Source organism: Anolis sagrei, chromosome 4 (genome assembly GCF_037176765.1).
Source record: "Anolis sagrei isolate rAnoSag1 chromosome 4, rAnoSag1.mat, whole genome shotgun sequence".
Lineage (NCBI taxonomy): Eukaryota > Metazoa > Chordata > Lepidosauria > Squamata > Dactyloidae > Anolis > Anolis sagrei.
Window position 1 is genome coordinate 239251581 of NC_090024.1, and position 15749 is coordinate 239267329.

Here is a 15749-nt window from a genome sequence, read left to right on the forward strand (position 1 = left end):
AGGTGGGTTAAACCATTGAGCTTGTTGACCAAAAGGTGGGTTAAACCATTGAGCTTGTTGACCAAAAGGTTGCAGGTTCGAATCCGGAGAGCGGCGTGAGCTTCCGCTGTTAACCCCAGCTTCTGTCAACCTAGTAGTTCGAAAACATGCAAATGTGAGTAGATCAATAGGTACCATTCCGGCAGGAAGGTAACGGCGCTCCATGCAGTCATGGCTGGCCACATGACCTTGGAGGTGTCTATGAACAACGCCAGCTCTTGGGCTTAGAAATGGAGATGAGCACCAACTCCTAGAATCGGACACGCCTGGACTTAATGTCAAGGGAAAACGTTTACCTTTACCTTAAGCAAAAACCTATTAAACAACAAAATACGTTATGATTTTACAAATTAAGCACCAAAACATCATGTTTTACAACAAATCGACAGAAAAAGCAGTTCAATACATACACACAGTAATGTTATGTAGTAATTATTGTATTTACGAGTTTAGCACCAAAACATCGCAATGTATTGAAACAGCTGTGGATCCAGGTGAGAGTCAGTCTGTGTTGGATAATATAGGAGGTTAGTTGAGCTAAGGTTGGATAAGCAAGACTCTACTTTAATTTCGTCTCCAATCTCAAACCATTCCTCATATAGAGCTTGCTTTGGAGATCTTTGATTCTCTTGGCTGAACACATTCTATGTTGGAAAATGGGGATCAATAACTTACACTGGTGGAGCGTCTATTATTTATTTTATTTACCGCACTTTCTCAGCCAGAGGCAACTCAAGGCAGTTCACAGTCAGCAGCTATTCAATGCCATAACAAATACCAAAATACAGTTGGTCTCATTGTCCAGTTGCATCGTTAGCGTCTCATTGTCCAGTTGCATCGTCAGTCATTCCATATGTTCGTTTACGTCTAATTATGCTCTAGTAGAAAAAGCTTGCTCAAAGAGCCAGGTCTTAACCATTTTGTGGAATGTTAGAAGGGAGGGAGTTGATCTTATATCCGTGGGGAGGGTGTTCCATAGCCGAGGGGCCACCACTGAAAAGGCCCTGTCTCTTGTCCCTGCCAAACGCATCTGCGAGGAAGGCGGGATCAAGAGCAGGGCCTCTCCAGATTATCTTAAAGTCCTAGATGGTTAATAAGGAGAGATACGTTTGGATAGGTAAGCTAGCCTGGAACCGTTTAGGGCTTTATAGGCTAAAGCCAGCACTTTGAATTGTGCCCAGTAGCAAACTGGCGGCCAGTGGAGCTGGCGCAACAGAGGAGTTGGTCATGTCAGGAGCGACCTGAGAAACTGCAAGTCGCTTCTGGTGTGAGGGAATTGGCTATCTGAAAGGATGTTGCCCAGGGGATGTCCGGATGATTTTTTGATGTTTTATCATCCTTGTGGGAGGCTTCTCTCATGCCCCCGCATGAGGAGCTGGAGCTGATAGAGGGAGCTCATCTGCCTCTCCCCAGGTTCGAACCTGCGACCTGTTGGTCTTCAGTCCTGACAGCACAGGGGTTTAACCCACTGTGCCTCGGGGGCAACAGAGGAGTTCCTTGAGTGCCGCTCCCATTAACAACCTGGCTGTTGCTCGCTGGACCATTTGGACCTTCCGGACAGTCTTCAAAGGCAACCCCATGTAGAGAGCGTTGCAGTAGTCTATACGGGATGTAACCAGAGCATGGACTACCATGGCCAAGTCAGACTTCTCAAGGTACGGGCGCAGCTGGCACACAAGTTTTAATTATGCAAATACTCGCCTGTTCACCGCAGAGACCTGAGTTTCCAGGCTCAACTATGAGTCCAGGATCACACCCAAGCTGAGAACCCAAGTCTGCACTGTTGTATTAATACAACTCGACACTGCTTTAGCTGCCATGGCTAAATGCTATGGAATTGTGGGAGTTGTAGTTGGGTGAGGCACTGGAACCGGATTATATGGAAGTGTAGATCCAGCCTCTGCCACTCACAGTTCGTTTTGCAAACCCAAGAGAGATCCAACTCAATCAAACAACGAACATCACTTAATAAACCTTTGCCTTAGGGACAAAAAGTCACCGCAAAGCAATCTCACTCGCTATCTCTGGGTTTCGTTTTGCGGCGGGGTTATCTTGTTTGTTGGTTCTGTCTGCCTTTTGCAAACAGGAGCTTGGTGTGTCATCTCTTTTGCAATTTGCATGCCTGGCCGCCCAGCAATGCCACTGAGCCATCCGTGTCGAGAAAACGAAACTTAAAACAGAAATGCGGAATCGGTCAGATTGTGAGATGTTACAGGCTTTGCGTTGGGAGCTGGAAAGGAGAGTGAGGGAAACATCTACACTGGACACTTGATGTAGTTTGGTGCCACTTTAACAGTCATGACAGGAGCGGCTCGACCCATTACGCAAAGTAAGCATTTGCAGTATAGTTGATTTTGCCCAGGGGTGCTCTTGAGGCACTCTGGGGGGGGGGGGATAGACCTTGACATATGCGAGTTGTAGTTACTGGGATGTATAGTTCACCTACAATCAAAGAGCATTCTGAACTCCACCAATGATGGAATTGAACCAAATATGGCACACAATACTCCCACGACGAACAGAAAATATATATCAGTGATTGGTTGGGGGGGGGGGGGGCGCCAAAATATGTTTGCTTACCGTTGAAAATTACCTAGGGCCGCCTCTGAACCATGATTCCATGTTATGGAATCGAGGGAGTTGTAGTTTGATGAGGCATCAACGGAGAAGACTTTTCGAACTACAACTCATAGCCCTGGTAATTAAATTAAAACTGGTGTCGAACCACCTTGATTCGATAGTTTACACAGACCTTGAGAGGACTAACCTATTATGAACAGAGCTTGGAACACTTCCTTTTTTCAAGAGTAATACCCCCACCCGTGCTATTACCTTCATGCAATGGAATCCTGGGAGTTGTAGTTTCACAAGCTCTACAGTCTTCTCTGCCAAAGAGTTCTAATGCCTCGCCAAATTACAAAACATTGCATTCTATCATCATCATCATAATGATGATGATGATGATAATAATAATAATAATAACAACAATAACAACAACAACTGGAAAAGTTGACACAATATGAGGATTTAAAGATTGAACTGCAAAGACTCTGGCACAAAACACTCAAGGTGGTCCCAGTGGTGATCAGCACACTGGGTGCAGTGCCTAAAGACCCTGGCCTGCACTTAAACACAATCAGCGCTGACAAAATTACCATCTGCCAGCCGCAAAAGGCCACCTTACTGGGATCTGCACGCATTATTCGCCGATACATCACACAGTCCTAGACACTTTGGAAGTGTCTGACGTGTGATCCAATTCAACAGCCAGCAGAGCGTCTGCTGTGGACTCATCTTGTTGTGTTAAAAATAATAATAATAATAATAATAATAATAATAATAATAATAATACATTTTAATTTATTGCCTGCTTCTCCCTTTGGCTCAAGGCAGAGCATAACATCTATATAATCACATATTAACATACCATATATAGGTTGTTGTAGGGTTTTTTTGGGCTATATGGCCATGTTCTAGAGGCATTCTCTCCTGACGTTTCACCTGCATCTATGACAAGCATCCTCAGAGGTAGTGAGGTCTGTTGGAACTAGGAAAATGGGTTTATATATCTGTGGAATGACCAGGGTGTGGAAAGCCTTTGACAATAAATACCATATATACCTGAGTATATACCAGGCCAAGTTTTAATTTACCGGATATACTCAAGTATAAGCCGACCCGAATATAAGCCAGGCACAAAAAACTAGGAAAACTTATTGACTCAAGTCTGTGCCAAGGGTGGGAAATGTAACAGCTACGGGCAAATTTCAAAATAAAAATAGATACCAATAAAATTACATTAATTGAGGCATCAGTAAGTTCAATGTTTTTAATACTTACATAAAACTGTAATTTAAGATAAGACTGTCCAACTCTGATTAAACCATTATTCTAACCTTCTTCAATGTAAATGTGCTTATGTATCCTTCCAATAATAATAAAGAGAGTAACATAATAATAAATAGAGTAAAATAATAAATGTAATAATTATAATAAATAGAGTAAAATGCCATAATAATAGAGTAACAGAATAAATGTAATAATAAAACAGTAAAATAAAAAAATGTAATAATAATAATAATAAATAGAGTAAAATAATACATGCAATAATAATAGAGTAAAATAATAAATGTAATGACAGTAATAAATAGAGTAAAATAATAAATGCAATAATAATAGAGTAAAGTAATAAATGTAATATTTATTTATTTATTTGCTATACTTGTATACCGCCTTTCTTAGCCTATCGGCGCCTCAAGGCGGTTTACAACAAGTCAGTACACATAATAGCAAAATACAGATTAAGCATTAAGACAATATTAAACCACAATAAAAACAGCAAAAAATAATAATAATAGAGAAAATTAATACATGTATAATAATAAATAGAGTAAAATAATATATTTAATAATAATAGAGAAAAATAATACATGTAACAATAGAGTAAAATATTAAATGCAATAATAATAGAGTAAAATAATAAATGAAATAACAATAATACATAGAGTAAAACAATAAATGTAATATTTATTTATTTATTTGCTATACTTGTATACCGCCTTTCTCAGCCTATCGGCGCCTCAAAGCGGTTTACAACAAGTCAGTACACATAATAGCAAAATACAGATTAAGCATTAAGACAATATTAAACCACAATAAAAACAACAAAAATTAATAATAATAATAATAATAGAGAAAATTAATACATGTATAATAATAGAGTAAAATAATAAAGTTAATAATAGAGTAAAATAATACATGTAACAATAGAGTAAAATATTAAATGCAATAATAATAGAGTAAAATAATAAATGAAATAACAATAATACATAGAGTAAAACAATAAATGTAATATTTATTTATTTATTTACTATACTTGTATATCGTTTTTCTCAGCCTATCGGCACCTCAAAATGGTTGACCACAAGTCAGTACACATAATAGCAAAATACAGATTAAGCATTAAGACAATATTAAATCACAATAAAAACAATAAAAACCCTTAAAAAATAATAATAGAGAAAATTAATACATGTATAATAACAATAATAAATAGAGTAAAATAATACATGTAATAATAATAAAGTAATAAATGTAATAACAATAATAAATAGAGAAAAATAATGAATGTAATAATAATAACAATCGAGTAAAATAATGTAAATGTAATAATAATAATAAATAGAGCAAAATAATAATAATAATAGAGTAAAATAATAAGTAACCTTATTAAAGTAAAGTAACAAGTAAAATAATGTAAATGTAATAATAATAATAATAATAATAATAATAGAGTAAAATAATAAGTAACCATATTAAATTAAAGTAATAAGTAAAATAATGTAAATGTAATAATAATAATAATAATAATAATAGAGTAAAATAATAAGTAACCTTGACTTGAGTATAAGCCAAGGGGATCTTTTTCAGTCTTTAAAGGGGCTGAAAAACACAGCTTATACTTGAGTATATATGGTAGTTAAAATCCAACCATCAAAGTATATTTTAAAACACACACATATGAAAATAGCTAAGTCAAAAGTGAAAACACAATGAACATGGACTTGATGTACGATGGTTCAAGGGTCTCAAACTGCATTCATTCTGCAATGTAGATACCACCGAATGAGTTATTCTCTGGTTTTGGGATTCAGAGGATAGAAGGTATTTAAAAGGCAGACCTTGCCATGTTGAGAATTGTAAATATTAGTATTGTAAATGTTTTAGAGGCTCCCGCCTTGCATTCTGCAAACAAACATGGGTGATTCACCTTTTGTTATGAGTCAACAAACAGTTATTGTTCCACTCTGGAAGACTTAGCTGCCTTTTGTTGGTTTGCCGGAACTACTTCTCTGGGACGATGGGTTTGTCCAGCCAGCCTGAAAGCGGATCCCGTGCATCACAAATCTCCTGACGTTAGAAACAAAGGGTTTTGTGGCTTCACCTCCACCCATCCACTCACTCGCTGGCTCTCTGAGTCATGGGTCCAAGCCCTGTGTTTTGACTCATGAGCCTTTGATGGGTCCTGGTTTATCTTTTTGGGTGGGGTGCCAGAGAGTGCTTGGCCTCACGAAAGTTCACATCCCAACATCCCATGTTTACACTGGAGAATGAATTCAGTTTGACCTCACTTTGGTCCTGAAAAGGTCCGTTGGTTGTTTTGCTTGCTTGCTTGCATGCTGGTCGCTTCTGTGGCGAGAGAATCGGCCGTCTACGAAGACGTTGCCCAGGAGACGCCCGGATGTCTTGCAATCCTGCGAGGAGGCTTCTCTCATGTCCCCCAAGAAGCACTGCCTGAACATCAAGCAAAAAGTGGGTGCTAGAAGCAATATCATATGAAAGCTGACTGGCACAACCTGGGGATCACAACCAGATACAGTGAAGACATCTGTCCTTGCGCTGTGCTACTCTGCTGCTGAGTATGCATGCCCAGTGTGGAACACATCTCACCACACTAAAACAGTGGATGTGGCTCTTAATGAGACCTACACCACTGGAGAAATTACACTGCTTAGCCGGTATTGCACCACCTGACATCCGCCGGGAAGTAGCAGCCAATAGTGAAAGGACCAAGGCAGAGACATCTCCAGCTCATCCCTTGTTTGGGTATCAGCCAGCATGCCAACGACTTAAATCCAGACATAGTTTTCTAAGATCTACAGAGACACTTGCTGGAACACCTCAGCAAGCGAGAGTCCAAAAGTGGCAGGCTCAAACGCAGCACCTCAACCAATGGCTGATACCAAATGAGAGACTCCCTCCTGGGCACACAGAAGACTGGGCGACTTGGAAGGCGCTGAACAGACTGCGCTCTGGCACCACGAGATGCAGAGCCAATCTTCAGAAATGGGGCTACAAAGTAGAATCCTCAACATGCGAGTGGGGAGAAGAGCAAACCACTGACCACCTGCTGCAATGCAACCTGAGCCCTGCTACATGCACAATGGAGGACCTTCTTGCAGCAACACCGGAAGCACTCCAAGTGGCCAGATACTGGTCAAAGGACATCTAACCAACTACCAAACTCACAAGTTGTGTATTTTTCTGTTTGTTTGCTTTGTTCTGTTAGAAATGTAATATAATGGACTGGTTGCTCTGACACGACAAATAAATAACCTCACTTTAACTGGCATGGCTCAATGCTGTGGCATTCTGGGAGTTGGAGTTTGGAGAGACACCAAAGCGATTCATCAGAAAGGGCTAAATACCTTGTAAAACACCCAAAATCCAAAACTTCTTGCAGTCCGGATAGGGAAGCTTTTCTCAACCTGGGGGTCAGTACCTCTGGAGGAGAGTCACGAGGGGGTTTCATAGGGGGTCACTCCAGCTGGAGGTCAGCTGTGACCACCAGTGCTGCAGAATTTGAAGAGGCACGAATGGAGGGTGAAAGTGAGAAATGTGCCAAGAGGAAGGTGTGTCAAGCCAACCCCGACCGGGACCGCCTTCCACCTGGAAACCAATGCCCTCACTGTGGGAGAAGGTGAAGAATAGGGCTCCACAGTCACCTATGGATCCACAAGAATACTGATCCTGGAAGACTATCCTATTCAGCCAACGAGGGATCACCTAAGTAAGTAAGTCATAGAGGTTGCCAAAGAGCATCAGATACCTATATTTCAGATGGTCATAGGAACCCCTTTGGCAGAGAAGCTGAAGATCTCCCCACCTGTCCTTCTTTTCCTTTTTGGAAACAGACGGAAAATCCTCCCACCAAAAGCCACTGTGATTGGTTGGCCTCTCAGCCGACCTCAGCCAAGGGGAGGGCTATTTCTGAGTATCCAAGTGGAGAGGGGAATGCAGGTGTGCTTGGTGCATGACAGTGTGGTGCGCATGTGCGGGTGAGGGAGAGCGTGCGAGGCTGGAGGGAGGCTTGCGTCAGTGAGTCTCTTCAAGAAATGGAGGTTCTGTGTGGGAAGTTTGGCACAGTTCTACCACTTGTGGGGATCGGAATGCTCTTTGATTGAAGGTGAACTATAAATCCCACCAACTACAACTCCCAAATGTCAAGACTATTTTCCCCAAACTCCACCAGTGTTCACATTTGGGCAGATTGAGTATTTGTGCCAATTTTGGTCCAGATCCATCATGGTTTGAGTCCACAGTGCTCTCTGGATGTAAGTGAACTACAGCTCCAAAACTCAAGGCCAATGCTTTCCAAACCCTTCCAGTATTTTCTGTTGCTCATGGGAGTTCTGTGTGCCAAGTTTAGTTCAATTTCATCGCTGGTGAAGTTCAGAATGCTCTTTGATTGTAGGTGAACTCTAAATCCCAGCGACTACAACTCCCAAATAACTGTGGTTCAATGTTATCGAATCCTGGGAGTTGTTGCTTTACAAGGTCTTTGGCCCTCTTTGTCAACTAAGTATTGGTACCTCGCTAAACTACAACTCCCAGCCTTCCATAGCATTGAGCCATGGCAGTTAAAGTGGCGTCAGACTGCATTAACTCTACAGTGTAAACACACTCTAGGTTCTCCAGTGCTTTGCTATATTATGCTTCCCGCCCAGGCATACCATATAGTAGCATTGGAGGACCTAAATGATGTGTTTTCAACCCAGTACAGTGTTTCCTCACTTATCGCAGGTGTTACGTTCCAGGACCACCCACGAAAAATGAAAATCCGTGAAGTAGGGATGCTATATATGTATATCGGGTTCCAAGGATGAGGCAGAAGCATGAAGTGTATAAAGTGTACAATTTCGTTTTTTGCTAGCTATCTCTGCTTTGCTTTGCAATATCTCTTGATTGGCTGTCTCTCTGTCCTGAGTTGCCCTTCAAAATAAGCCTTTAGACCAGTGTTTCTCAACCTGGGGGTCGGGACCTCTGGGGGGGTCACGAGGGGGTGTCGGAGGGGTCGCCAAAGACTACCAGAAACCACTGTATTTTATATTGGCCATAGGGGTCTCTGTGTGGGAAGTTTGGCCCAATTCTATCATTAGTGGGCTTCAGAATGCTCTTTGGTTGTAGGTGAACTATACATCTCAGCAACTACAACTCCCAAATGTCAAGGTCTATTTCTCCCAAACTCCACCAGTGTTCACATTTGGCCATTTGAGTATTCGTGTCAAGAATCGTATTTATATTACGATTCAAAACAATAGCGAAATGACAGTTATGAAGTAACAACGAAAATAATTTTATGGTTAGGGGGTCACCACAACATAAGAACTGTATTAAGGGGTCACAGCATTAGGGTGGTTGAGAAACACTGCTTTAGACAATGTTGAAAGTAAAAGAAAAATGCATTACTTCAGCAAACACAAAGGATAAGCAAATGCAATTGAAAAGTGCAAAAGAAAGCAAGGAAGTGTCGAAGGCTTTCATGGCTGGAATCACTAGGTTCTTGTGGGTTTTTTCGGGCTATAGAGCCATGTTCTAGAGGCATTTCTCCTGACGTTTCGCCTGCATCTATGGCAAGCATCCTCAGAGGTAGTGAGGTCTGTTGGAAGTAGGAAAAATTGGTTTATATATCTGTGGAATGGCTGGGGTGGGGCAAGGAGCTCTTCCCTGCTGCAGTTAGGTGTGAATGTTTAGGTTTTTTTTTAATACTGGTAGCCAGATTTTGTTCATTTTCATGGTCTCTTCCTTGTGTGGTCTCTTCCATGGAAGAGACCATGAAAATGAACAAAATCTGGCTACCAGTATTAAAAAAAAACTCTAAAATTATAACAGCTAAACAACAGAGAGGAAAAAACCAGGCACAGATTAACACCTCCCAGCAACAGATTTTCCCAGGCTCAGGCAGGCCTTCAAATGCTAATGAAGGTGATCAGCTAAACATTCACACCTAACTGCAGCAGGGAAGAGCTCCTTGCCCCACCCCAGCCATTCCACAGATATATAAACCCATTTTTCCTACTTCCAACAGACCTCACTACCTCTGAGGATGCTTGCCATAGATGCAGGCGAAACGTCAGGAGAAAAATTGCCTCCAGAACATGGCTCTATAGCCCGAAAAAACCCACAAGAACCTAAAGCAAGGAAGTCTTAATTCAGACACAAATTAAAGTCTCTTACGAAGTCCCAACATAAGTCAACGGCCGATGAACTAAGTCCTTAGCAGCAGACACAAAGCAGATTCCATAGGAGTGAAAACATCAGTATCAGGGTCGTTGTTACCAGTGAAAGCTGACTGCTCCTGCCTCTGATTTATAGCCCTGAATTCCCCATGCAAGAGGTGCTGTGGTGTCTCCCAATTAGCTCAGCGTTTTTAGCAGCTATCCTAGCTGAACGCTGTCTGTGCTCTGTCTCTTTTCATCTCTCTAGAAATTTGGGCACTTTCAAACCCTCATTGTCTGATTCTTCTTCTCCCTCCAATTCCTGAGCACTTCCCTGCTCCCCTTCCTCCTCCGAAGATGAGGAATCCCCAACACTCTCTCCCAAACGGGAAGGTGAAACCCTCTTCCACACTTCATCATTGTCAGGAGGCGAGATTAGAATGCTGCTCCGGGCAATGGCAACCATTCATAAACTGGGAGGCAAAAACCCGCGAAAAAGCGAGTCTGCGAAAAGCGAACCGCGAAGTAGCGAGGGGACACCGTATAATCAAAATTTCCAGAGTTTCAGGTATCCATAGGAAACCTGCAACCACGTTCCCTGCAGATATGATGGTTGTACCGTGTTTGTGTTCATCTTTATTATAATTAGAACCTAAGAAAATATGCAAACCTCGACTAGGATAGATTTAATTGTATTTCGAAAAGATTAATTTCTGGTGCGTTTAATATTATTGTGGTCATTCCAGTTCAGTTAGGATTGAGAGTTATTCATTACGGAATAAATAAAATGTGCTATAGAATGGTTTCCATTGTACTCTGTAATCATTTTTAATTTCAGATCAATTTGGAAAGTCATAAACGTAATTAACTTAGGTTGATAGAGCGGCGTAGACAGTAGCAGCAGAAGCAAAAGCAGTAAATTAGATTTCCTTTTCCAATTGACTGGAGAAATAAACACTTCTGAATGTTTGCAGAACCAGGCTTTTTTCTTAAATCATAATTGGTGAGGACATTGACAAGGTCTGGAGTTGCACAGATTTGTTGGATTGTGTTTCCTTTTAATTTAATTCCATTTTTCCTGGGGTTCATGGGGGGATACTACTTTGACCCCTTTGATAATAATAACTCATAACTCTCCATGACTTTGGAACTACAACACTATTTTTCTATTAATTTAAGTATCTGCAACAGACACTGTATCCTTCTGAGATGCCTCGCAGAAATGGGACTCGGAAGGTACTGCTTTGCAGTGGCTCCGGTCCTTCCTGGAGGGACGGTCACAGAAGGTGTCATTGGGTGACACCTGTTCCGCTCCACAACCATTGTTTTGTGGAGTCCCTCAGGGATCAATACTGTCCCCGATGTTATTTAACATCTACATGAAGCCATTGGGGGAGATCAACCAGAGTTTTGGAATGAGGTGTTATCTGTACGCAGATGATGTCCAAATCTGTTACTCCTTCCCACCTGTTACTAAAGAGGCTGTTCAGACCTTGAATCGGTGCTTGGCTGCTGTGTCGGACTGGATGAGGGCTAACAAATTGAAATTGAATCCAGACAAGACAGAGGTCCTTCTGGTCAGTCGAAAGGCCGAACAGGGCATAGGGTTACAGCCTGTGTTGGATGGGGTTACACTCTCCCTGAAGACGCAGGTTCGCAGCTTAGGAGTGATCCTGGATTCATCGCTGAGCCTGGAACCCCAGGTTTCGGTGGTGGCCAGGGGAGCTTTTGCACAAAGCTTGTGTGCCAGTTGCGCCCGTACCTTGGGAAGTCTGACTTGGCCACGGTGGTCCATGCTCTGGTTACATCCCAAACAGATTACTGCAACGCACTCTACGTGGGGTTGCCTTTGAAGACTGTTTGGAGACTTCAATTAGTCCAATGGGCGGCAGCCAGATTACTCACAGGAGTGCCATACAGCGAGCATACCACCCCCCACTGCGCCAGCTCCACTGGCTGCCGGTCCACCTCCGAGCACAATTCAAAGTGCTGGTCTTGGCCTGTAAAACCCTATACAGCTCCGGCCCAGCCTACTTATCCAAACGTATCTCTCTCTATGTTCCATCTCGTAATTTAAGATCTACTGTGGAGGCCCTGCTCTCAGTCCTACCAGCATCTCAAACGCGTCTGGTGGGGACGAATGACAGGGCTTTCTCGGTGGAAGAGACCTCATGGGCCATCCAGTCCAACCCCCTGCCAAGAAGCAGGAACATTGCATTCAAATCACCCCTGACAGATGGCCATCCAGCCTCTGTTTAAAAGCTTCCAAAGAAGGAGCCTCCACCACACTCTGGGGCAAAGAGTTGCACTGCTGAACGGCTCTCACAGTCAGGAAGTTCTTCCTAATGTTCAGATGGAATCTCCTCTCTTGTAGTTTGAAGCCATTGTTCCGCGTCCTAGTCTCCATGGAAACAGAAAACAAGCTTGCTCCCTCCTCCCTGTGGCTTCCTCTCACATATTTATACATGGCTATCATGTCTCCTCTCAGCCTTCTCTTCTTCAGGCTAAACATGCCCAGCTCCTTAAGCCGCTCCTCATAGGGTTTGTTCTCCAGACCCTTGATCATTTTAGTCGCCCTCCTCTGGACACATTCCAGCTTTTCAATATCTCTCTTGAATTGTGGTGCCCAGAATTGGACACAATTCTGTGTAACACCTTGTTTAGTCAACAACAGCATTGCTTCTTAATTAATGCGTCCCTTAACAAGACATTGTCACAGGATAGGTGTGTGACTTCTGGTTTTCCAGTCACACCCTCCTTGGAAACACTACACAATGGACAAAACTAATGCCACAGAGGCAAGCAAAAACATAAAGCAAGTAGCAGTTTTGCTTAGTTAATCAGTCTTATCAGGAGAATACAAACGCAAGGGCTGACTTCTTAGGACACTGTTTAGAAAACTCAGTATTCAGTTTTCATCCAGAATATGAGGAGGCTTAATCTTGACACATTGCACTATTTAAAATGTATACATATCAGGATCCCCTGATCCACAATCAAATGATTAGCAGATACAGATATACTCATGACGAGGTTCACACAGCAAGAGAGACACAGGCAAGAAATGCAGGCAAGCGAGAGGCTGAGCATTTCCTCTTCTCTTGTATCACCTTCTGTCTTGTCATCAGTAAGGGACAAATGAATGATGCAGCCCATTGTCATGAAAGTCGCATGATCATGACTCATCCAATTCTGCCTGCCCCATAGGTATGTCATTATTACCCACTTAGTCATTCCGCAGGTGTGTTATCACATGTCTATCAGAACTGTATTTTACACATAGACTCAATGCTGGAGCATTTCTATCTAACAGAAACTGAGGCACCAAAATTTGGCAACAGTTAAAGGTTTCTGAAGATCATCTAAGGTGCATCCAGACAGACCCTTTATTGCGGAAACTTCCGTAATAAAAAGGGGGCTGTCCAAATGACGTCCTGGATGAACTCAAATTAATCCATCCAGGAAAAACCTGGTTTATGGCAAATTAATTTGATTAATTTATTCCATGCCTTGGAAGGTGTGGGATAAACCCACTACTTCCTGCAGTCCAGACAGTATTCCCACAGTTTTCCGGGCCAAATTAGCCCAGAAAACTGTCAGAATGCCAACCCCTTCCCCAGAAGACCTCAAAAAGCCCTTTAAAAAAGAAAAGTACTTACCCAGCCTCCATTGGAGAGCTGGTACAGCTCTCTTAGTGTGTAGAAAGAATGCACCAGGAAAAATGGGGGGGGGGGGAGCGATTTCCCTTCTCCCCTTTCTCCTGGCGCATCATTTCTATGTGTCAGGAGAGCTGCGGCAGCTATTCAATGCAGACCGGGTAAGTACTTTCCTTTTTAAAGGGCTTATTGGGGACTTTTGGGGAGAGGCTTACAGTGTCCCGCTGTTTTCAGCAGAATATCTGGAAACCCACCCCAGAAAGTCCGTGCTTTCTGGGGTGTGTGTAGATGGGCCCCCAGGAACATCTGTGTTTTTTAATAACAGCCTGTCTGGAAAGGCCCGTAGTGGCTGTTTCAGACAGTTACACAAATCTTGTTAGCAACAAATGCAGTGTTTACAGTGGACTCTCCAGAAAATGCTTCAGCTGTACTTCATAAAAAAAAGCCATGCAAGTGCCTATTTATAATCAGCAAATGTTTTATTTTATATCTATTTTATATATCCATACATTCAGGCATATGTAAAATATCTCAAGAGAAAAGGGGTCACTAGTAGAAAAAAGTTAAGAACCCCTGACCTAAAACATGTCTTGACTTTGAGGCATTGGAGAAACAACGACAGTATGCTTAGTAGGTTGTTGCAGAAAACCATGATGTTTTGTTTAAATTCTTTGGCTGACATCTTGATTTTGTTATTTCTAGGACTTTGTGGGAAGAGACCCTTGCTGTGGTTTTCATCAACGTCTGAGTGAGTTTTACCAGAACTTTGACCATGCCCCATCGCAACGGGGTGGTCGGCATGTCGCTGGACGGCCTCCAGAAGCAGCTGACGTTGTACTTGGCTTGCTCCAAATGCAGCGTGCAGCAGGATGAGATCACTTACCGACTCAAGGAGGTGGATCATCGCTGCATGATGGAGATCCTCCTCGCCCAACCCAAGGGCAAGCCCAGCCCAGTGTGGCGGAAGGTCAGCAGGAGGCCCGACTTCCCCAACCCAGTCCATTATGATGTCTGCTGGCACTACGTCCCTAGCGTGGGCTGCACAAAGCACAGGAACCGGTGCACTTTTGCCTGGAGCGCGGAGGAAGTGATTGTGTGGACCTTTGAGAGGCAAAACAAGATGGAACGGCACGTGCTCAAGAAGCTCCTGCGCGGGGCTCAGACCAAAACCGTAACCAACGGACTCTCCAAGCCTCCGGATCTCAGCATCTCGGAGGAGATTTGCAGTGAGTTTGGAGGCCATTTCCAGGAGATCTGCAAAACCTGTTTTTATCAGACCCCGCAAAGGATTTCTACTAAGGATTCAAGCCAGTCCTGCCAGAGGCATTGGGAAGCCCTTTTGGTCCATGTGGTCACGGACAGCAAGAAGAAAGAGCAGTACACGGAAATCCGGCCCTGTCCTGGAGCGGCAGTGCAGCTCACCTACTGTCAGCATATCTCTTCTGGCGCACGGTGCAGGAATACCATCCATCGGTGCAACCATGCTCACAGTGCTGTGGAACTGGCAGTCTGGAAGGCAGAGAAGAGCCATGGCTTGGTGCGCATAGACCTCTTGCACACACCGACGGACTGCAAGCCAGAAGAAAAGGAGCCGCAGCCCAAAGTCCGGTTCTATTGCAGAGTGTGCCTGGTGACCTGCGACTCTCAGGAGAGATTTGAGAACCATTGTTCCTCCTTGGAACATTCTCAGCTGATCACCACTGACACCATGAATGAATGGACCCACCGCGCCCCTCCGTATAACACAAAGACTTTTGCTCTTTGCAGCAGGTAAGCAAGGCAGGTCACGTCACTTAGGCCTGGGCTCCATTGGGATTTGGGTTTTGCAAATAACCATTCACAGACTTGCTATTTTGTCACCGTTTGTTCATTTGGGGGGAATTTTGAGGTCTTTGGTATTCTAGAGAGAAACTGCAAAGTTTTGTCTGTTTCATGAAACTTTGATAAAAGATGTTCAAGAAGCAATAAGATAGCTGAATAAAATAACAGTGTAAAAATAATATAAATATTAATTTACAGCCAACCTTTCACATTCAGTTGTGTTAGATCACTGAGA

The 15749-nt window shown here is 42.9% G+C and overlaps 1 protein-coding gene across 1 annotated transcript in view; it reads left to right on the forward strand.

The window, feature by feature from the left end:
• The window catches only part of HELZ2 (helicase with zinc finger 2), a 76490-nt gene that overhangs the window by 17954 nt on the left and 42787 nt on the right, over window positions 1-15749 (forward strand). Inside the window, exon 2 of the mRNA XM_060771889.2 lies at window positions 14396-15463. Coding sequence (XP_060627872.2) covers window positions 14466-15463 — 998 coding nt within the window. The 5' untranslated portion in view covers window positions 14396-14465. The remainder of the gene's footprint in view (window positions 1-14395; window positions 15464-15749) is intronic.